General features: G+C 38.4%; 1 protein-coding gene across 7 annotated transcripts in view; it reads right to left on the reverse strand.

Annotated features, from left to right (window-relative positions):
- Window positions 1-23,527, reverse strand: part of SLC8A1 (solute carrier family 8 member A1) — a 357,688-nt gene that overhangs the window by 314,530 nt on the left and 19,631 nt on the right. For 4 of the 7 annotated variants that reach the window (XM_055089150.1, XM_055089148.1, XM_055089146.1 and 1 more), the window contains exon 2: window positions 21,036-22,867. In XM_055089150.1, the coding sequence (XP_054945125.1) occupies window positions 21,036-22,834 (1,799 nt within the window). In that variant the 5' untranslated portion in view covers window positions 22,835-22,867. Of the gene's footprint in view, window positions 1-21,035; window positions 22,871-23,527 lie in introns of those variants that run through there. The other 3 variants (XM_055089147.1, XM_055089149.1, XM_055089151.1) reach the window with 2 other exon arrangements.

Below are 23,527 nucleotides of genomic sequence, written 5' to 3' on the forward strand. Positions count from 1 at the left end.
TCTTAGGCTCTTTGTCAAGAACTCCTGCTTCAAAATTGTCCAAAGCAAGCTGCAGGCCAGAAATGAATTTGAACCCCTGCAAAGAGTTTTAAATTCACAAACCTTCAGAAACACACACATACACAATACCACGTCAGAGCTTCAGTTTCTCAAGAGTGGGTATGTGGTCATCAATTTAGAATACGCTAATTCTTACAGTACAAACTCTAACCATCATCTAGCTTGCTGAATAGCAAAGAGTTTGAGGCGTGGCAAATAATGAGGCTGGAGAGTGGAAAGAGGAGAAATAAAATACTCAGGTTTTTGGAAGTAATTACAATTGAATCATCTTGCACAGAACAGAGTGGAAATTATACATCCCGGTGCCATACTGTCCAAAGGTTGGCATTATCATTCTAAAGGGCAGGAGTGGTAGTGAGAATGTAGCCATATGCGTATGGACCCCTTGTTCCTACTTTGCCTATCAACCAACCAATGAAGCTGCTCATTTATTCATTAGCTGTTAGTCCTTATTCCCATCCCTTCACCACCAAAAATGGGGCACTGTGAGCAATGTAAAAATAGCCCCATGAATAGAAGCAACCATGGACTAAGAGTGAGACGAATAAAAAGGAGGACAAAGAAGGAAAAGAAAAAGAAGAGAGGGGGCAACCTCCAGAAGCAAATACTAGAGGAAACCTATAAAATACAAACTTTCTGGTTTAACTTTTCAATACATGATGGGGCTTTCCCATGCACGCCTCTTTTCACTAAAGCTTCAGGCAATAAATCTTAGATATGGTTTGTTAGATTATTATAGTACCCCTCTAAGGGCACTGAAATGATGTAATGAGAAATCAGAACATCAGAACACTAAATTATCCCATTTTTCAGGAATTCCAGCAAAACCTTTCAATTTGACTTGTTACTGGCCAAATAAGGATGAAACCAACATAGCATACTAGGGATAACACTGAAGGTAATTTTAATTGGTTTGCTTTAAAAGCTATCTACATGGTGACTAATAAAAGAGGCTTATATAGTCTATCAGTAGTTGAAGATTTATGAGCATTACAGGAAAGATGAAAACTTAGCAGATATCTATTTGCAGAAATAGTGGTGAAAAAATAGAATTGTGAGATCTTCCTACCATATAAATATAGTCATCATCATAATTCTAACATGCCATTTTTACACGTCCTCTCACTCTTTGTAATCACCTATAAATTATCTTTAATATTTGACAATAACAATATTATCAATATCATTTTATTAACAAAGCATTTTTACATATCTCGTGATACTGATCACAGCACTTTAAGAAATATTTTCTTTTAGAAAAAGAAACTGAGTCTTAAGAACATATAACTAAATTAGCTATGCCCACAAAGGCAGCAAGTGAGATTCAAACAGGTTTTTGACCCCAAGAACGGTGGCCATTCTGTAATATTGCAATACAGCTGCAAGCTTAATAAATTATTTTGAAAAATAATTATTTTTTTAGATTGTATTTGATTTTGGAACCAGACTAAAGTTATTTGGCACTAAGACTTTTAAATAATGTGAATGATCAGAAAGATAATGCCGTATGAAACTTTTTAAAATAGATGTTATCTATGGCTCTGAAGATAATTTCAAAAGAGGAATACAAGAAGGACTTTGAAGAATAATGGTATTTTGGAATCCAGGAACACTTCAAAGGTGACAAATTTAATGTATGAGAATGTCTGGCACAGTATTTTGCACATAGTAGACAATAAATATTAGCAAAAAATTGTTAAGGGAAGCACTTCTATATATAAGTACAGATAAGATTTTCTAATAAATAATCAATCTCATCAGAAAATTATGCACAGATATTAGATATGTAAATTGGTACAGATTCTCCTAAAATAACCTGGTAAAAGTTACTAAGAGCCTTAATATGACTATATAGTTTGGTCTATTTCTTCTAATTTAAGGATTTAACTTAAAGAACTATGTGTCCACCAAGATTTTTTTTTCCAAAATGTTCACTATGGCATTCATTATTTATATGTAAACACTTGTAAAAAAAAAACAAAACAATATCAAAACAAAATCCAATAATAGGGGCCTAAGTAAACTGTATTTATATAATAGAATATTATTCAGCTATTAAGATTTTATTTTAAAGAATTTTATTTATATAAGGAATATTTTAAACACATACCTACAAAGCAAAAGAGAGAGCAAAACAAAGATTATATATACTAAAAGGTAATTATCTCTGGTTTGCGAGGTTACTTACAATTTTCTCCTTATCTTTTGAAAGTATTTTATATTGGGTACGTGATTGTTTTTTACAGACACCTAAGCTATTTTAAAGTCAGTATCTTAATAATGGTCAACATGGATTGAGTTTTTACCATGTGGCAGACATGGTTCTCCCCTTTTTACATATATTATCTCATTTACTTCTCATAAAAATCTTTGATGTGGAGCTATTTATCCTGTTTAATAGGTGAGAAAACTGGGGCAGGAAGACATTAAACAACCAGCCCAACATTACCTCCCAAATAAACATCTGAGCTAGGACATGAAATGAATCATCTGACTCCAGACTCATGCTCTTCAGGACCATGCTCTACTATTCATACTATACAGGTGGCTTAGGGATGTGTCAGAACATATTAACGTCATGGAGAAAGCAATCTCCTACAAGTGGGACTCTCATCTATGAAGATGAATAACGCTGTGGGTGAGATGGCTTGTGATTCTGGTGGTATAAGAAGTGTATTTAACTTACCCTATATATAACTAGTTTTCACGAATGTGTTACTTCTGAAAATGCAAAGGCTGTTTAACATAGAGGGGCAGTACATTATTTCCGTCCACTTACAGCATATAAGGCACTGGACTAAAGTCTGAGAAAAATTATCTAGCTATAGCGCTCATTGCTATAAATTTAACACTGCCTTGGAGGGAGTGTGCACCCTTAATTGAAGCGATTTCTTGACCACAGGAAGGGAGCACTAGTTTAACAGCAAGGGTATTCAGACTGTTTCCTTGCTAAAAATATGCTTCTTAGGCACTACTGCCTGCATAGATCAAAGACAGCAAAGGTAATCTTACTGATTTCAAAAATTCCTGTTAAATTCACTGACAAATATAATGTCCCCAAAACCAAAGCTGCTAAAACTGCAAAGATGTAAGTCAGTCACAATAATAAAAATATAGAGTATTATCATGATAATATCAACTAGAAAGACATAAACACAATTTTACTATAGATGAAAACTCTTGAAAACTTCTGCTGTTATTGATTCCATTTAAGTACCCCCTGAAAAGTTAGAATCTAATTTAGAGGGTTTTTTTCTTTTCTGGCTATCATTTTTGATCTTTAAAACTATCTATTTTAAGAATCTTTACAAACAGATCCCTTTTTTTTTCTTATTAAAGAAAAAGTCTGGAAGAATTCAGATGTTACTAGCATTGATTTACTTTACACCTTGTCTCTAAATACCATGTGAGTTTCATATCACATGAAAACACTTATGTCATAGCTTTTTTGAGGCTTTATTTACATATAATATTACTGCACAGCATGATAAACCTAAATCAACATCCTTTAAGTAGGAACTCAAAGGTATACAAAGGTGTAATGTGTGTCAAGAAGTTTTATTCCAATTTTCTTTGTGTATAAGGCAGATATTTACTAATCCCTGGGTACATAGGTAAAAGTGTAATAGATGTAAATAAAAGAAGATGCATATGTTCTCATGAACGATAAGCTGACCCGTTGCAGGCACCTGGTGAAGTGTTTCACTAGGTAGTACCTGAATTATACAGATTGATTTACCACCTAACAGCTGCTCAGAAAATTCCTTTCTTGAGTCTCATATTTTATACCAATTGAAAAAGGAAATGTATAAGAAGTATGCAAGAGAAATAACCTAATGTTTAAAGTGCACCTTAATTGTAAGAACAATTTAGAAACAGAAAACTAAAACCTTGATTTCCCTAATGTAAAAATATCGCTCATGCCCATCAAGTAGTTTATAAAATGAAACACAAATCAAAGTGATTACAGAGCTACTAATGACTGAAACTGCATTCTTTGCTGCCTTTTATTTTAGGTGTTGATTTTGTTAAAAAACAATATCCAATATTGAGACCAAAACTCTGGGAAGTGTTGAGGTTCTAGCCACTGAGACAGGTAGACTGTGGGGAAGGAAACATCTGTACATGTCTGCATCTATATATAGAGTTCTACATGAGATGTAGCAACCAGGTATGTTTTAATGGGATGGTGTGACTGATGTGTACCTAGCACACTGGGACCACTGCATAATGTAACCTGTATATTCTGCTGAGTAACATGAGTGTGGTGAATTAAAACTCTCAGATTTATTTTTTACTAAAGGATATTTCCAGGTCTAATAATTCTGATTCTGTATTTGCCAGATTGATTTTTCCTTGGGCTAAATTCTCTATTGTTCTTGCCTTGACTGATCTATAATTACCTATCACTTCATTAATTTAAATACTGAATTCTTCAAATATTTTTCTCTTCCATCCACTCTTACGCTTAAATAAGGACTTGTTTTAGTCTCTTGGAAGTTTATTCACTGTTCAGGTAATTTTGCAATACCTTTTCCCTCTCTTATAAATCAATAAATAAGCCTCGTTTGTCATAACTTTATGATGAGTCAACATATGTACTATAGAAAACAGAGAGTTAACTTGATTGGAATGAATTGGCTTATGCCTAGAGATCAATATATTTTTCTCTCTACTCCTACATGGCCATCCTGAAAAGAACACTATAGGTTAAAAAAAGAAGAAAATGTTTTATAATAAGACAGCAGGAATCAATGCAAGAAAGCCCTTTGCAGATGGTAACATTGGGGAAGAAAGACACAGATGGATCTGTGTCATCTGGATACCAAAGAGCATGGACCATCTGGCTCAGATAGTTGTTGTAGGAGGGAATGGAAGAGTAAGTAATGACAGGGCCCAGAGGAATATCCATGGAATGCATGAAGAATGATGGGGATAGCCTAAGGAAGCTCACCAAGCATTTCTCTAGGCTTGGCCAATCAAGTCTAAGGACATACAAGGAAAGACATGGTCACAGAGTCTCAGGAGGGTGTAATGCTGCTGAATAATTACATTTTAAAGCTGGAAGAGACTTCAGAGATTCTTTTTTTTTTTTTTTTCTTAAATAAAGACATAATTGGTAACTTTCTGAGTGCTCCAGACAACACTATACTTACAATCCAACAGATCTGCTTCTACAATTTCCCTGAAGACGGAGAAGAAAAAATCAATTGTTTAATCCATACAAAAAATAAAAAGGAAACCTGTCAATGTGGTTTGACTAGCAAACCACCGGAGTTGTGGTTTGGGCATAATGGATTCCCTCTTCCATTGCCTCTAATCTAATTAATCCCTCGTATCTGCCTGCATTCCAGCAGATGTGTTTACCAGCCAAGTTGCATTAGATGATTTTTGAATAGCTTCATTGGAAAAAAAACGGATAGGATGTGGGTAAGTGAAGCAGACAGAAACATCAAAGTCTTTCATTTCTGATGACTATTGCTCTCATTACAATTGTCTTTAGCAGAAACGCAATCTCTACTTTTCTGAAACGGCATGCACATAGACAGTGGTTAAAATTAGGGTAACTATGCCATACTTCCTAATTATTACAACTGCATAATTATTAATAGTGACCCCCTTTACTAGAAAAAGTGCTCCGATATGGACAATAAATTACACGGTTACCCTAATACGCAGTGACAGGAACGTCGATTTAAATAAGACATTGTACCATTTTAACAGATCAATCCAGTGGATGTATATGATTTTGCAAATTCAGAACTTATCACGACTCCCTAAGAAAGGATTTAAGCTTCACTTATTTGGTTTTTAAGTTACTTGTTGTCTTTCAATGTGTTTCTTTTTTGTAAATGACTACGCCAAGAAAACTAAGGCACAGAGTGATTAAAAAACAAAAAGAACTGCAAATCAAGTTTCCTCATACTTGACTGTAAATCTTATTCAGTGTTACGTGATTTTTTAAAACGTCTTCTCTCAACAGGACAACAACCATTTCTTTTGAAATGGAAGAAAATGTATATATCATTTACTGCAACTCTGATTTTACAGAAAGCTGAGTTTACAAAAAACTGAAGCTCAGAGAAATGAAATGACTTGCCCAAAGTTGCTGGTCTGGTTAGTGGCAGAGCTGGGTCTGAGGACTCAGATTCACACATGTGAACATGTGTTTCCTTCTGCATTCCATTTTGCCTCCTGAATTTTACTCTTTATTTATTTTATTACTTAGATCCTCCTAGCAGGGAGAAAAGTCATCAAAATCTAGCTTTCCTCTAAGCATTACATTTTCCAGTAGGGAAAGGTATCAATAGATCAAAAAGATGAAGGACCCAGAATACAAATTTTAGTTTACCAACTTTTCTCTCAGTGGGCAAAGTAAGGTTGTTTCCATAAATCAGCATTTTAAACTGTCTTAGACTATTGATATTTGACAATTTCTTAAAATAATGCAAAGAAGATCTCCCAGTTCTGCATCTTGTCACTGACTTCAATGCAACAGACTTTAACAGGAGAGAAGAATAGGAACTTCGGGAGGACTATCCAAAGAGACATCACTGGGGATTGGGAGCTAAACTAAGAAAAACATAATCAAGTTTTATTTCTTAATAGTCAGTCTAATACAAAGTCTAATTGGCTTTAAAGCAAGTGTTAGGATTAGTTCTGCCAAAAATTTAAAGGTAAAAGTTTTAAAAAACGTGTTTAGAGCAATGTATTTAAAACAAAAATAGTGAAAAAGCCATCCTTAAAGTGCTTTTATTTCCTTCCTGACACAGATTTAAATACTGTGTTAGATACTGAGTTGAATTAGACTGTGCATTTGACTTCTGAGTACTATGTTTGCTCACTGAATTTATCATATCAATAAATTCTTCTTGTATGAAGATTTAGTATATCTATTACAATAAATTCTTCTTGCATATTTTTGATGCCCCCATCTGTCTAACACGTATACAAATTTAGACAAATCATGCTTCTTTAGGGATCACTTTCCATCATGGAATCAGTCAGTATGCTGTGAATATCCTGTATGGTCGTAATTGTGAAAAAACTGATTATCATTTTCAGATAGTTCAGATGAGATTTCACCATATTTTTCACAATTACCAAGAGGATTCAACTCTTTGTAACAAATATGTTCTGGGATTATTATTTTAAAAAGAAGAAGAAAAAGATAGGAAAGAAGAAAAATTAATCTAGTACAACTGCAGACCAAGCGTTACTGAACTCCCAAGGCACTTTGTCTCTATCATCATGATTATATCACTATGTTAGAATTATTGTTATAATTATTGTGTTGTAATTGTTCTTTTTTCTATTAAAATTTAAGCGTGGAAGAAAGGGACTCTCAATCGTCTTCAAGTCTCTAGATTAAGCACAAAAGCCACAGTTAAGAAGTTAACACATTTCTGCTGAATTAACTCGTCGATTAACACACGGATGGATGCAAGAAACAGAACTGGTAAGGAATAAAGATAAGTTTAGACAATGTGGACAAAAGCAGCATGCCAGGCGTGATGAGGATCCATGGGTAAGTTGCTAATGTAACCAGTTTCTTTTAAGGCAGCATTATTAACATTGACGTAAAAGGAATCACCCAACTCCAAGGACCTGTGTATTTTGGGGTAAGACGAAGAATACTATCCTGGCATTGTCACGTGAGGAATTTCATTTCACAGCAATCATAATAGAAGTGGACATTCCACTACTTCAGTACAGCATATTATTATTCTTATTATTTCGATCATAATCCGCCACCCACCTCTAACTCCTAGTAACTCGACTGATCTCACAAAAACTTCTCAGGCATATTTCCATCATCATCCTAGATACTCCTGAAGCAAGGAGATGCAGAACACAAAGAATCAAAATGCAACACTTTTCCCCTCCTTGGCCAAACAATTTAATTGAAGTGGAATCTTGCTAAAATACTCTTCAAAAGGATAATAAAAGAAATAATTGTCATGAAAACTTAGTGGGAATGAGAGTGGGTACCCAGCTAGGCAGCTTCTCCAGAGTTTGACTTGATGATAGCATATGAAAGAGATGTAGGGTAAGTACCAGACCCAACAACCAACCAGTTGATGTAAGGTCAAGAACACCAAATGAGGTGTCAATATACTACTTGGTTTCCAGTTTGGGCTCTGCTATTTATTACAATTCATCTCATTCTCTGAACTTGCATTTTCTCATGTGTAAAAGTTTTGTTGCTTCCCCCTTTCTTTCTGCTATCTTTTCAAAATGATTGTTGAGCTCCTACTATGTCTCCATCACTGTGGAACTCTCTCTGCCCTAAAATAAATGCACTAATGCCTCAAAGGATTGGTGTGAAGATGAAATAGACACATAGGAACCTTGTAAATAGCATAGTGTTATGTAAAAGGAAAAAGTCTGATCTCTGACCCCTCCTGTGTTCTCTACTAGCCCTAGTTCTCTGGTCTCCATATTTAATCTTGCTTCCCTCCCGCCCTCCACCAAAATTATGATTTCACTGACAGGGTATACTCTGGGCTGCATCTTATACTTTTTTTTTTTTTTTTTTTTTTTTTTTTTTGCGGTACGCGGGCCTCTCACTGCTGTGGCATCTCCCGTTGCGGAGCACAGCCTCCGGACGCGCAGGCTCAGCGGCCATGGCTCACGGGCCGAGCCGCTCCGCGACATGCGGGATTCTCCCGGACCGGGGCATGAACCCGTGTCCCCTGCATCGGCAGGCGGATTCTCAACCACTGCACCACCAGGGAAGCCCTGCATCTTATACTTTTGATCATTTTCTGTAGCTATCATTTTTACTAGGCTTGTAGAGACAACTAACTGCCTTGAGTTCCCCTCCCCTAAGCACAAGCACATGTGCACACACACAAGGTACACACACATGCACCACACAGTCACAAAACCCTGTAGTGTGTGTGTCTTAAGAAAAGGAAGAGAAGAAATCCCTCTATCTAATTCCCAGCAAGCCTATCTTAGAATTCCATAAATAACCAGCTGGAAAGTAACTAAAGGCTACAAGGATAGCACCTAACATTTACTGAGTCCTTACTATACTGCAGGTACGGGCTAGCTGGATTTAATCCTATGAAATACGTTCTATTATCCTCATTCTATAGATGATGAAACTGAAACACAGAGAGGTTGAAAATTTATGCATCTATGCAGTTGATGAGTGACAGAGCAAGTATTTAAGCCCCAGCTAGTGTGGCACACAATCACTGTTCTCAATCATTATACTACCGCAGATGATGGTTCTGGGTAGCTGCAACAACTGTCACAAAGACCATCCACTAAGGAAAGTGCTAAGACCTTCACTTCTGAAGACTGTCATTTTGTGTCCATAATGAATACCTACCATTCACTCTCATTCTGTGTGCAAGTTAGGGAAGCAACAAATTTTAAATGAACATAGCAGAGTTAGGCACACTGACAGCCTAACTGTAAAAAAGGGAATATATATATATGTATGTGTGTGTGTGTGTGTGTGTGTGTATGTGTGTATATATATATATATATATATATATATATATATTACAAGGACTCAAAACTCAGTAGACTTAAAGACTGGAAAACTTTACTGTAAGACCAAAGACCCAGATCCACCTCAAAATATCCCAAGGATTTCCTATGTGAGAACTGATTATTAAATTAACAACCAAATAACAACACATCCGTTTAAGAGAATATAGTTCACAATGGCTATGGAAGTCATGGGCTATTAGGAAAGATGTTCCTTTCCTAAAAGAATTCAAACTATAGAATATGCTTCAGTTATTCAAACAAGTAATTTGTGCAGGATATTTTAACCCTAGATATTGTCAGGTAAATGAAGACTTAATATAATTATTTTATTATATCTACTTTTATATTTATAGCTATACTTGTGTTTATATTTATTGTATTAGTATTGTATTATATTAATACTCTTAATATTCTACCATCCTATTAGACTTCGTGTAGGTCAGATGAATCACTTCCTATAACACATCGACTTAAACCATGCCAGAACTCACCCATATAGAGTTTTTCTTTCATGTTAACAACTCAAAAAGGACCCCTGCAGTTTACTTTCTTGCCCTGGTCATCTGTCCATCCTCCTTCAACGCCGTGTCCAGATATTCCGCGATGCTGAGCTACCTGAGCCTGGGACCCTGAAGGCATTAAGCCCCAGCTGACTGAATTCCTGGCTAGGTGGCTCCAATGTCTGTATTTGCCTTGTTGTTTATGCTCAATAAATTCATACCATTTAGGGGAAAGACTCAGACATGAGTAACATCCGCTTCCCCTCGCAATGCACAGGATTAGGAAACAAAGTTGAAGACAGGCAGCTGCTCAGGTTCAAAGCCAATGTTGCCACCTTTCCCTACTTCACATCCCTCTGAGTTCACGATGGCTATGAACAATGAACCAGATTTGAATTGTTCCCAGTCTCTACTCTTCTGGTCTCTATCTGAGAGGGCAGCCAAATGGTGACGGGAGCCATCTGGGGGAGAGGGACGAGGGGGAGTCAGAGGAAGCAGTGTGGCTCTCTTCAGGGGAAGAGCAGGCACTCCGCGTGGTTGCTTCTGCCAGCAGCCTTGCTGACAGCTCAGCGTCATTCCTTCTCGGCCTAAAGAGCAGCGGCGAAAGCCCCCTCAAAAGGCACTGTGGAAAAAAAAAAAAATTGGGGCTTCCCTGGTGGCGCAGTGGTTGAGAGTCCGCCTGCGGATGCAGGGGACGTGGGTTCGTGCCCCGGTCCGGGAGGATCCCACATGCCGCGGAGCGGCTGGGCGATGCAGGGGACACGGGTTCGTGCCCCGGTCCGGGAAGATCCCACATGCCGCGGAGCGGCTGGGCCCGTGAGCCATGGCCACTGAGCCTGCGCGTCCGGAGCCTGTGCTCCGCAATGGGAGAGGCCACAGCGGGGAGAGGCCCGCGTACCGCAAAAAAAAAAAAAAAAAAAAAAGACACTGTGAGGATGGGGCCAAGGAAGGCAGGATGGCACGGAGAGGCGTTGGGCTGTGCTACAGCCACGTCGCTGTAGGACTGGATATCTGTACAGCTACCGTCTCAAGTAGAGCGTGAGGTTCCCCATGGCAGGCGCCATGTCCTAGTCACCACTCTTGTCCCAGCATCTTACAAGGGACTTGACACAGGAGGGTATTCATAAAACATTTGCTGAAGGCACGCACCAGTGGAGTGGGTACCAGCCCTACTGGATCCCACCAGCTTCCTCTGGCTCCTCAAGCATATGTACATTTGACTCCAAGGACAAAGTGGCTGTCTATTTTTCATAAAGCGGCAGTTTGAGTGAATCCCACGTCTCTTTTCTTACTCTTAGACTGCCTTTCGTTTGTTTGCTTGAGCAAGAATCTGAACTAATTCCAGGCTTCGCTTCATTTTAGTAACAGCCGAAATCTAATCAGGGCTGTATACTCTCTGCCTCTGTCTCTGTCCTTCCGCTTGCCTTCCTCCTTCCCTCTTTCTCTGTCCACTCCCACCCTTTTCCACTCTCCCTGCCTCCACCTCTCTCTCTTTCTCTCTCCTCCTTCACCTCTCTATTCTCTCCCCTTCTCTTTCTACAAATTAAACAGAATAGCTCATTTTAAACAGTGTGAAGTTAAGATTGCAACGTTTAACGCGCTAGGATGAAAGCTGTCCTTTGGGAATTGTTTTTGTTTTATTGTGCCCTAAAAATTAAACTCTATGTTAATAGGACTTAATCTTGCTTTCCCACCCTTATCTTGGTAAATAAGAAATGTGTGTGTGCGAGAGAGGAAAGTTCTCTGTTGAAAGGGAAGAGTTGGGGGCTTCTGTTAAATGTTATAATTAGTTATAAACATATCGGCAGTGAATTTACTCCAAACATATCAATAATTCACCTGCAAAAGTTTAAAAAATAAAATAAAACTTTACTTGAAAGCAAATGAGTTACAGACACACCTGAATACTGAGTTTGTATAAAGTGTATACAGGCTGTCTTTGGACAGTCCATCTGACTTTAGTTCGAAGTGGTTTTGTTGTTGTTCTTGTTCTTGTGCCCTAGAAAGAATGTAGGTCAAAAGCAAGAGTGACTTGGAATTGGACTTTTGAAAAAGCTGCTGAAAATTCCATTTGCTGTGGGTAGGTTTGTATCCTTTGAACTGCCACGTGGGTCCCTTCCTCTAGGAAAACCTCCTAACCAAGAATTCTTACTGTTAATGACCTCCAGGGTCAGAGATTATAACTTCTTAAACTTAGTGGCAGTGCTGACACAAGGTAACAAGCATCCTCTGGTATGCTGGGTCATCACTACTTTACACTGTCTTGTAATATATAAAAAGGAAAGACCAAGAAACTACTATTTTAAGAACAGAGAAAAGCTGCATTCACTGTTCAGCCATATAAAGAAGTGAAACATTACAGAGCCAGTGCAGGCAATGACAGAAAGCTATTAATAGAGTTTCTTTACTCTTTAGGAAAAGAGGAAATAAATACTGTGAGAGAGAAGAGAATAGACAATAATTTGAGCAGGTCAGGTACATGGAGGGATTTAGAGTTTTTCTTGCTTCTCAAACTCAGTTCATCATGGCTCTTCTAGGTTGATGGAGTGTCGGGGGCAATGCTATTCAAGAACTCCAGAAAAGATACATGACTGTTCTAGTTTCTCATCTTCGGAGCTGTATGACCACATGTAGTCAGGGTCACAGCACCATGACCTGCTTGCTTGTCCCCATCTCACCTATGAAAGCCACTTGTGGGGAGGGGAGAACAGCCCAGAGGAGGCAATGTAGCCTTTACAGTCAGTCGGTCCTACCGCTAAATTCTAGATCTTCCCCTATTAGCTGTGTGACCCAAAGAAAGTTAGTTACTCTCTAAGCCTCAATTTCTTCATCTGCAAAAGAGCACCTAAGTAACACAGTTGTGAGGATTAAATCAATGAATATTGTAAGGAAAGCAGCATGAAACCTGGCTCTCAATACATCTTAGTACCATCTCCGCCACCACTGTCGCTTTGCACATTACCATCACATCCAAAACCACCACCTCCAACACCACCGTTACCACCACCACCACCATCACCACCTGCACCACTACCACCACCATATCCAAAACCACAACCTCCAATACCACCACCACCACAACCAGCAGTATCATTATCATCACCACCACCACCATCACCTACATACACCACTACCACCACCATCACCACCAGCTCCAGTAACACTGCCATTATCACCACTACCACCATCACCACAATTACCAATACCATCACCACCTTTACCACCATCATCCTCATTTTACAGGTGAGGAAACGGACTCAGAGCTTAAGTAATTTGCTGAAAGTTACAAAGCTAGTAGGGGACAAAGGTGGACCTCCAATCCTGGGTATGGAAGCCAAGTTGAGAGCTCCTCCTAAGTCCACCTTTGATCTCAGAAAGTCTAACATGGAAAAGCCGGGTGGTCTTGGTTTCAAGGGTCACCCCAGGGCTTCAAGGGTACCCAGCACTCAGGATCTCTCTTACCTAAGCTTAAAAAGTTGTATCTAGAAATAAAATATTCTAGGTTTGTCATTAATATCTGAATTACCAGGCATCGTGAAATTTCCCTGATTTCTGCTTCTGGTTGTTTTTGTCCCTTGCCTGCATATCTTCAGCTGTCACAGAGAACACAATGCCTATTCCCCTATCTGACCCTATAGAGACATTGTAAGAGGGAAAGAAAATGTCATGTAGAGCACTGAATCCTGGGGAGAAAGGCAGGAAATGAAAAGGCATTGTTTATTTCGCCTGGCTTTACAACAAGACGGCTGTATAGGCCTGTAAGAAGAATGAGTCCTGGATGGCTCAACCTTTGGCAAACAGATCTGGTATTACGTAGGCAGTCTGTCAAGCCAGGAGAGGAAGCAAAGGAGGAGATTTCCTTTAATTCTGCCCATACTGTTTACCGCTTGTTTTCCCTTCCAGGACTTTCTGGACTTCCCCACTCCCAGGACAGAAAGTGCAAGGCATTGTGGGAAGCTGGCAGCAAAACCCCACTAGCTGCTGGGTGGTTCCACTGACACCTTCCACAGGACTCCCCTCAGCTCGCTCACCCAAGCCAGTGATACAGATCTCTAGTGCCACGGACCCACCTTGCATTTGGCTGTCCTTTCCTTCTTTCCTGCCACACGGCCCAGAGCCACTTCTAGTCTACTGTTGCAAGGATAACCCTTAAGAGTTGCATGGCATTTACAATGTAACAGGGGCCTAACAGCTTTCCTATCCCAAAGAATGAATCTCCAGTGAGCAGATTTCAGTAACCATGACAGAACATGACCAAGATACTTTATAGGAAAACCTCTATGGTTCTCAAGATATTGTAACCCATTGGCAATTTTCTACACCTCAGCTAACAAGGACAGAGCATCGTAACAACAAATAAAACCCCATTATAGGTGTTATACCCTCAAGGTGGCTCCAGTCAAAAGAATTAAGCACGCTTAAATCTCCTTCCATGGGTTACCAGTGTCCTCAGGAAGGAAAACGAAAGAAAATCTCTTCCCACTTCACAATTTGATGTGACATCTGCTTGGGTTCTACCAAGATGATGGCTGTACACTGGTATCGCCGAGAAGCTGGAGGGAGTGAGGAGGCAGGGTGGGTTAAGGGCTGCTCCAGTGGCTATAGGATTAAAGGAAGTCAAAAGCATTTCTAGAGACCAAGGACTAATTCACTAAGTGCAAAAGAAAATACTGGCAACGTTTTACTATAAATCTTATAAAGTTTGCTTAGAAACTGTAAGATGCAATGAGATATAGAGGGGCGAGCACATCAGCTTTTTTTAAAAGTAGAACAGGTATTTTTTCATTTAACAATTTTTAATTTTTACGTTACTGTAGTAAAAAACATTTGATGGGATCTACCTTCTTAACAGATTTTTTAAGAGTACAGCACAATATTGTTAACTACAGGTACAATGCTGTACGGCAGACTTCTAGAAAGTACTCGTTTTGCATTACTGAAACTTTATACCCGGTGGTTAACAACTCCCCGTTTTCCCTTCCCTTTCCGCCGGCAACCACAATTCTGCTCTTTGCTTCTCTGAGTGATATCTCCTATCTATTTTAGATATCTCATATAAGTAGAATCATGCAGTATTGGTCTTCTGTGATTGGCTTAAAGGGATATATACTCAGATTAAGTTAAATGCCCTCATAATGACTTAAAATCCCATTAAATGAAATAATGCCATTTGCAGCAACATGGATGGACCTAGAGATTATCATACTAAATGAAGTAAGTCAGAGAAAGACAAATACCATATAAGATCACTTAATGTGCAATCTAAAATATGACACAAATGAACTTATCTACGAAACAGAAACAGATTCACAAACATAGCGAACAGACTCGTGGTTGCCAAGCGGGAGGGAGCTGTTGGGGAGGGATGGAGGGGGAGTTTGGGGTTAGCAGACGCAAACCAGTATATACAGAATGGATAAGCAACAAGGTCCTACTGTGTAGCACAGGGAATTATATTCAATATCCTGGGATAAACCATAATGGAAAAGAATATAAACAAGAATGTGTATATATATATATATATATAACTGAATCACTTTGCTATACAGCAGAAATCAACACAACATTGTAAATCAACTATACTTCAATTAAAAAAATAAAATCCCACTAAAGAAAATGAATGGTCACTGAGTCTTTCATTAATATTGAGAACAATCTTATTTATTGAAAATGTCCACACACTTAGGATTACCAAGTTATGATTCCATCTTAAAATGCACATCACGGGGCTTCCCTGGTGGCGCAGTGGTTGCGCGTCCGCCTGCCGATGCAGGGGAACCGGGTTCGCGCCCCGGTCCGGGAGGATCCCACATGCCGCGGAGCGGCTGGGCCCGTGAGCCATGGCCGCTGAGCCTGCGCGTCCGGAGCCTGTGCTCCGCAACGGGAGAGGCCTTAACAGTGAGAGGCCCGCGTACCGCCAAAAAAAAAAAAAAAAAAAAAATGCACATCACATTTTTCTATCCAATTATGCTTCCAGCAAATGCAAATATTTTGCCCTAAATTAAGGCTTCTCCTACAACTTATACCTTATCTTTGTAATGATGTTTGTACTTAACAAAATATGTTATCTCATTATCTCCCACTTTAGAGTATCTGGAGGATATTTCTTCTGTTTCCTTCATAATGATTAGCCCAGCGATGAATGCAAATCAGGAGCTTAATAAGTATGTGCAGATTGATTGTTATATAAATTCTTCTCTAACCCTGAACCAGAGAAACAAACAGCCCCCTATGTGATAGCCTTGAATGATGACTCAGAAAAGAATCCATACTTTAAACACTTCAGTGTGTCTAAACTATGACATCTCCTCATTTGCTAAGATAAAACTTCTTTACATAACTATATCATAACCCCAAACTCTAATCAGCAGTGGGAAAATGAGATTACAACCGCAAACATAGCAATCTGATTGACATGGTAAACAACCCTTCTGCACATAATCAATTTAGGCTCCCGGCAGCAGTGAATTAGAACTTGTAATTTTTTTTGGCTCTTACCCTGTCTTATTTTTTATAATAGTTATGCATTCATGAAAACATATACATTTATAAAAACATTTCCTGTAGTGATAATTTAGATTTTCAGATGATACTACATGTGGTTTGCTTCTAAGAAGAGAGAAATATTCCAGACTGAAAAGATAATCCACCAAACCAGAAGTCCATTAAAACCCTAAAATTATTCCATCTAAATTTCTTACATTACACAGGAAAACTTTATGTCAGTGTAAAATATCATGCTTCCATCATTTTAATAGGCTAAATGTTGCAGATAAAATTCTTCTGCTGCAAAGTAAATCTTGAATATGCTGGATTCTAGGTAATACGTGCTCACAGTCTTTCTTGTCTAATACTACATTCTCTAGTTTTCTCATCATTTCGGATTCCCCCAAACACACATTATTATTCTTGTTCTGATCATTTCAAATGTTCGCAATATTTTTTTCATTTTTTTTATAGCTGATTGCCTTCTCGTATTACATATTTGTTCTACTCTCAGAATTGAATTGCTATCTCATATAGCTAGGTCTTTACTACTTGGGATTCTACAGAGCAAGAAAAGAAAACTAGTAATATAAATAGCAAAATCAAAGTACTTATTTTCCGTGGAATATAATAATAATGATTCCATAAAACCTATATAATACTAAAAATTTCTTTTCTATGTATTTTTCCAAAAAAGTGATGTAAATATTTTGCATCCAAAAGCTATATTTGTTGAGATGTCTTGCATATTGTAATGTGCTAGAGTTAATGAAGTTACAATCAAACTTGAAAATGTAATAGTCTTTAAAGCTAAATTAATTCTGGACAGATCCATTGCTTAACAAATTATGGCTAGAAACTCCCAGTAAAATGATTTACTAAGCAAGATGTTATGTAAATTTTCCAACCTACATTCTTTGTTTTCCAACTTTGACTTTTAAATGTATAACAGTAAATGCTCATGATCTTTTGAGTAATCTTCCCAAAACGACATTATTGCTGGGCTATAGCTAAGTAATTAAATTTCATTCATATCTACACTAGTTAATTAACCTTAACATTTTCCAGAACAGTCAAGCTAACGTTAGACCTTGAAAAACCAAACAACATTTTGTAATAATTATTACCACTAAACTAGCATCATTAAAGAACAAACATTAGTAGCATTTCAAATCTGTGGATGTCACCTACCAAACCACAAATCAAATTAGCATATTCTTCATTTATTTTTTATTAGCTGTTAACATTAGACAGAATTCCCTGTTGAAAGTCAAGATCAGCTGGCATGGGTTTAGTACTTGTCACTGATTGAGTTTATACAAAAGCATGTGCTAACTGTTAATTATATCTATTTAATGAGTTTTTGCATTGCAATTTTCAAATGGTTTTTGCCGAGAATACATTTTATTAGAGACTACAAACACCACTTACCATTTACAGGTATTTTCCTCAAATATGGATTTTGATCTTAAAAGAGGTCATGTGGAAATAATTCAACTCATTTACATAAAAATATGAATGAATAGGTACAGACATGTTTATTTTATAAACTTAAGAGACTTCTACACTAAATATGAGGTCAAAGATTAGGAATCTATCTTGTTCTTAAAACCTACAAATCAGTAAACCTGACTGCCTCTTGATCTCCATCCCTGATCAGACTGGACCCTATTCCTACCTTGGTTAATGGCTTCTTAAAAGTAGATATACTTTAAATCCAGGCTTTTCCAGAAATCTCTTTATGATGCTCTGGAAAGAATCATAAATTCTGGGTTCATGCACATCATTAAACAAACAAACAAAAATTTTTTTTAAGTATCTAATAAAGCTCAGTGGCGTCAATAGTCCCATCTATGTATTTTAGGTTTTTGAGAAAGTCATCTCTCAAGAGTAACTAATTGGATGAAATATAAGTTCATTTTTAAAGATAAATTGAGTTGTGTCTACATAGTTCAACTAGACTGCATGATGACAAACTCTCTTTCACTTGGATCTGACTGTGTGGACCTGGCATTGGAAACTACCAGAGGAAAAATGATCCATAACAAGAAAGAGTAAGGGATCTTGATAATATTATGTTTTTCTAAAAGCATTCTGTCTGAATCCTTGGTGCCTAGCCTAAGGCTAATAAGTCCCAGGCACTGCAATAAATGTATTCAAGCAATAGACTGATTAACCATCTACAAACCTCGTCAGTAGTAAAACTCTATAACATTAAGATAAAAACTCCTTAAAATTAAAATTCTAGAAAGAAGAGAAAAATGTAGGGCTGTAATTTCATTTCACTTATAAATAAAATGTTTTGCCATTGCTAAAATTTCATATTTCAACTTAGCAAATAAAATATAGGAAGAATTTTATAAAACTAGGAACTGGCCATCGATCTAGAATATGCCTAAGAACGCATATACAGAGATGCGGATAATTCCACCAATTCTTACCAGCTTTCACAAGGTACCTAAAATTCTAAAGCTGAAATCTGGCAATATTCCTTCCTTAGCAAGAATGAAATCAATTTAATGGCACAGGCTGAATGTTTGAAATGGAGCTTGACAGAATAAATTATACCATCAAATCACTGTCTCTTTTTTCCCTTCTTCATCTTCTACCACACTGTGCCCAAAAGAAAGTTATTTATTTATGCTTTGGTAGAAGTCCTGGATGGGGAAGTCTGCCTCTCAAACAAGTAGAGAGAGCCAGTATTCTCAGGAGAAAGCAAGATCACATTTTCTTGAGAAAACATCCTAAGTAAAATGAGTAAATAAAACAAAACACTAATTTGGTCGTATTTAAGAGCTACCCTTGTGAGTTCATTTAATAACATGCAATATTCCTTGAACAACATTCACTATCACTTGTAATCCATGTAAAAGTATATCAAATACAAGAGGGTTCAATAACTGAAATGATTATAAAATAGAATGAGCAAGAATTCCTAGCAAAGAAATAAAGTTTATGTGCTAATGTGGGCAGGACCACATTCAACACAGGCCTTTGGGAAAATCCTTCCCTGGATGTGCAGTATATTCATTTGCTATTATATTACTATCTTTCAGTAAAATATTTGTCCCAACAAAACACATCTCGCTAAGTGGAAGATTAACAACATAAGAACCAATGTAAAATAGATATTCAACAAAAGCTCTCCCCACATACACATCCGAAGATGGCTATTACCTCTCTTTGCTTGATTTCACTGTGATATCACGCTAACTGTCCATCTCTATACAACAATGTCAAAGAGGTGAAAGATACTGGAAGGCTCGTTCAGAAAAGTCTGTTTCCTCTGCCTATCCGCTCCCTTTGTTTTTGTTTTCCCTTCACTTATTGTAGAAGAAGTTTCATCCTGGAGAGAATGCACCGGCCATTTGATATATCACATGCCATTTACACAAGAGTTAACTATTTTGAGGACGAACTATATTTTATATTGTTTCTCCTGAAATTCCTAGGTTGCCAATGATTCCGCCAACATAATTATTCATTAGAATGTCCTTTTTTTGCACTGCAGATATTATAAATAGTTTCCTTTCATCCTTCCAGTTTGGATACTGCTCATCAAGTCACATTTTCTGGTTTCCTTTCGGTGAGTGCAATGCCCCTGGCCCTCGGCAAGGAAGGAGGAAAAGCTCTCTAAACAGCAGCTGTCTTTGGAATAATTATCGCACAACCAGCCATTCTGTGTTACAGTGTTGGCAAATGTCACTGTAAAGTGCCAGCAGGAAAAGTAAATTGTTCCCCACTTTTTTTCTCTGACCTGCTCCCTGTCAACTCAGATGCTTGGACAGAATCGTTCTCTCCCCATCCCTATACCAGTAGGGTAAAAGGGTTTGTTTAATCATGTAAAGTAAAATCAGACTGGAACTAAATAAGAGCTAAATGACTTTCCCCACTGGCATAAAACTGAAAAGGCAGGATTGGTCATTAAGTCATAATTAAGCATTAGCATTTAAGCAGAAACATTATATAATCACAAAAACAGTGTCAGATAAAAGCAGCAGAAATCATTTCAGCCAGCCCTGGTAGCCAGGCAATTCTTTTCAGGGATGTTGCTTTTTTTGGGCTTTCCCAATTTGTACTCAGTAATGAAGTTAGGACATAATGTGATGTTTTCAATGTTCCCTTTCTGTGTGTATATTACGTGATCAAGATAGAATACAAACTTTTCAACCCATCATAAGTGCTTGGATAAATTCTGTCAGAAGACTCATTCTATAAATCTACTTAAAAACTATACATGTACTTAAAAACTGTAAAAGTACAAAAGTACAAATAAAATCAAATTAGGATCTCTGGGTATACAGTATATTGATCAGTGGTACAGGAGGTAGAAGCTAGGATATTTCGATATTTTGAAGGTCGTCTTGTATAGTAACTATTCCACTCTTTCTTCGCCATTTAGTTTTAAAAAAACACGCACACATTCGCACATCCACAAGCGCACTCAACCACACACATAGGTATAAAAAAAGAACTTACACAATTTCATCGTTCTGGAACTCGAGCTCTCCGCACGTGTCCTCAAAGTCCTCCCCTCCGCCTCTGGCGGTCCCTTCAATGGTTTTATAGGGAACGATAACATTTCCGCGTGCTCCAGATGTTCTCAACACTTTCACCTCCATGATGCCAATGCTCTCACTCACGTGAGTCACAGGTTCCTCAAAAGTAAAGATGCCTGCGTGGTCATCATCAAAAATAGTCACGGTGGCAGTGCAGGGAGATCCCAGGCAAGCGAGTGTAGAGACATGATTGGCTTCCAGGATGCCATCTTCCGAGGCTTCAGAAGATACTTTGACGTTGCTGAGATGCACAAGGAAATTCTCATCTTCCTCAAAGATGTCGTCATCGATGATGCCAACTCTGATTTCCTTCTGGGTCTCACCAGGCTTAAAGACCACAGTTCCTTCGGTAAATTCGTAATCAGACCCGGCATTGGCGGTGCCATCCTCTGTTCTGAAGTCAACAAACACAGTGTTGGTCAAATCACCACCTCTGCGGATAATGGTCAGGGCTACCGTACCACAGTTCTCCAGACACTGATATGTTCCTTGTTCAAAGAAGATCTTACTGACAGGGTCATTTTCAGCCACGTCCGTGTTGACCTCGTGCATGCTGACGGCCTTCCTGGCTTGGTCAGCTGCATGCCTCTTTAGGATGTTGCCTGCTCCGGTCATCAGGCGGGTAGCCTGAATTCGGTAAAATGCTCGACTTTTTTGCTGCTGACTTAAGACTTGGTAGTTGGCTAATTCTATTAATTGCTCTATTTCCTTCTCCGGATGCTTCTGCTTGAGTTCCTTCAGAATCCTAGCCATTTCTCGTCTGGCTTCTTCATCATCTTGGTCCCTCTCATCGACTTCCAGAACTAGAGCACCATCTAAGAAACTGTCAACGTGGGAATTGACCACTTTCCCATCCATCTCAATTTCTGTTTTGGAAGACGGCCTGTCTCCTTCATGTTCAATAATCATTCCCCTCTGCTTGCCAGCCCGGTACCTCTTGTAGACATACTTGTAAAACAGAAGCCTCCTATCTGCCACCCAAGCGAACACAACACAGATGGGAAAGAAGAAGAGAGTAAGCAAACCTTCCCAGACCTCCACGACCCCAGGAGAGATGACAGACAAAATGATGTAAAGCCAGGTATAGGCAAAGATGCTCCAGGCTGCTGTCACAAAGAACACACGCAAATGCTTAATCTTCCTTGTCTCCCCATCTGGGACGACGTAAACACAAAGTGCAATAATGATGAACATATTGAATGCGGCACTCCCCACAATGGTGCTAGGACCGAGGTCTCCTGCAGTGAAGTTATGGCCACACACCTCGATTACTGAAAGCAGAATCTCTGGAGCTGAAGATCCCAGGGCCATCAAGGTCAGGTTGGACACCGTCTCATTCCAGATCCTCACAGTAGTCTTGGTGGTCTCTCCATTGGGTTTCTTTATGGTGATTTCTTTTTCTTGAGACGTGATGACTTCTATAGAGGACATGAATCGGTCGGCAATGATAGAGACTCCGAGAAACATGTAGACCATGGCCACAAAATACACAGTCGCTCTAGCAATTTTGTCCCCAAAGGAAGGGTTTTGGGGCTCCCAAATGGGTAAAATCACCCCTTTCTTACAGTGATAGGAGCCAGTACACTCGCCGGTTTCATTGCCTTCTCCTTCCATTTCTGTCTCAGCGCTTATATGGTCCACGTGGGAAAACAAGAGAGCCACCATGACTAACACATGAAATCCCATCGAAAAGGTGGGTGAGAGACTGAATCGCAGCATGTTGGACAATGGCAGAGTTCCACCTGTCCCAACCTACTGGGAAAAATAAGATAGGGGGAGGGTGGGGGAAAAAAAATCACATCATTAGATCCAGATCCAAAGCATGACTAATTACTTATTTTTATTACTTTTACTAATGATTTGTTTATATTTGACTATCACAACATCTATGGAGAATCATGATTCTAAGAACCCCTCTGTGATTAAGCAATCCTTGGTAACGTTTACAGCCCAATCTCTCCACTTGAGGATTTTCTACATGTATTCCCGATTCACTGAGCAATGTACACAGCTGACTTATTGGAATGAAATGTTCAATTATATCCTTGCCTTGTTGAATACACATGCATGCATGCTAACAGCCAATGAGAAAAAACAAAAAATTTTGACACATTGAATAATTTTCTCCTTGTTGCTAAGGCAGATTTCCTTTTAAACTGTGGTTAGTACAATCACATTCCAGAAACTGTTTCATCACCAAAATCATCTCGTTAAGAGCGATACTATGAAATTTAGACTCTAAAAATCCTACCAACGCAAGGTGATACTATGAAATTTAGACTCTAAAAATCCTACCAACGCAAGGCTTGGTGATGATCTTAAATTCTAGAGCACAACTTTTCACTGCATTTCATGAAATCGTGTCCTATGGCTCTTGGTAGCACAGAGAAATCTTCAAGCTTGCTTGCAATC

Source organism: Physeter macrocephalus, chromosome 12 (assembly GCF_002837175.3).
Source record: "Physeter macrocephalus isolate SW-GA chromosome 12, ASM283717v5, whole genome shotgun sequence".
NCBI classification, from domain to species: domain Eukaryota; kingdom Metazoa; phylum Chordata; class Mammalia; order Artiodactyla; family Physeteridae; genus Physeter; species Physeter macrocephalus.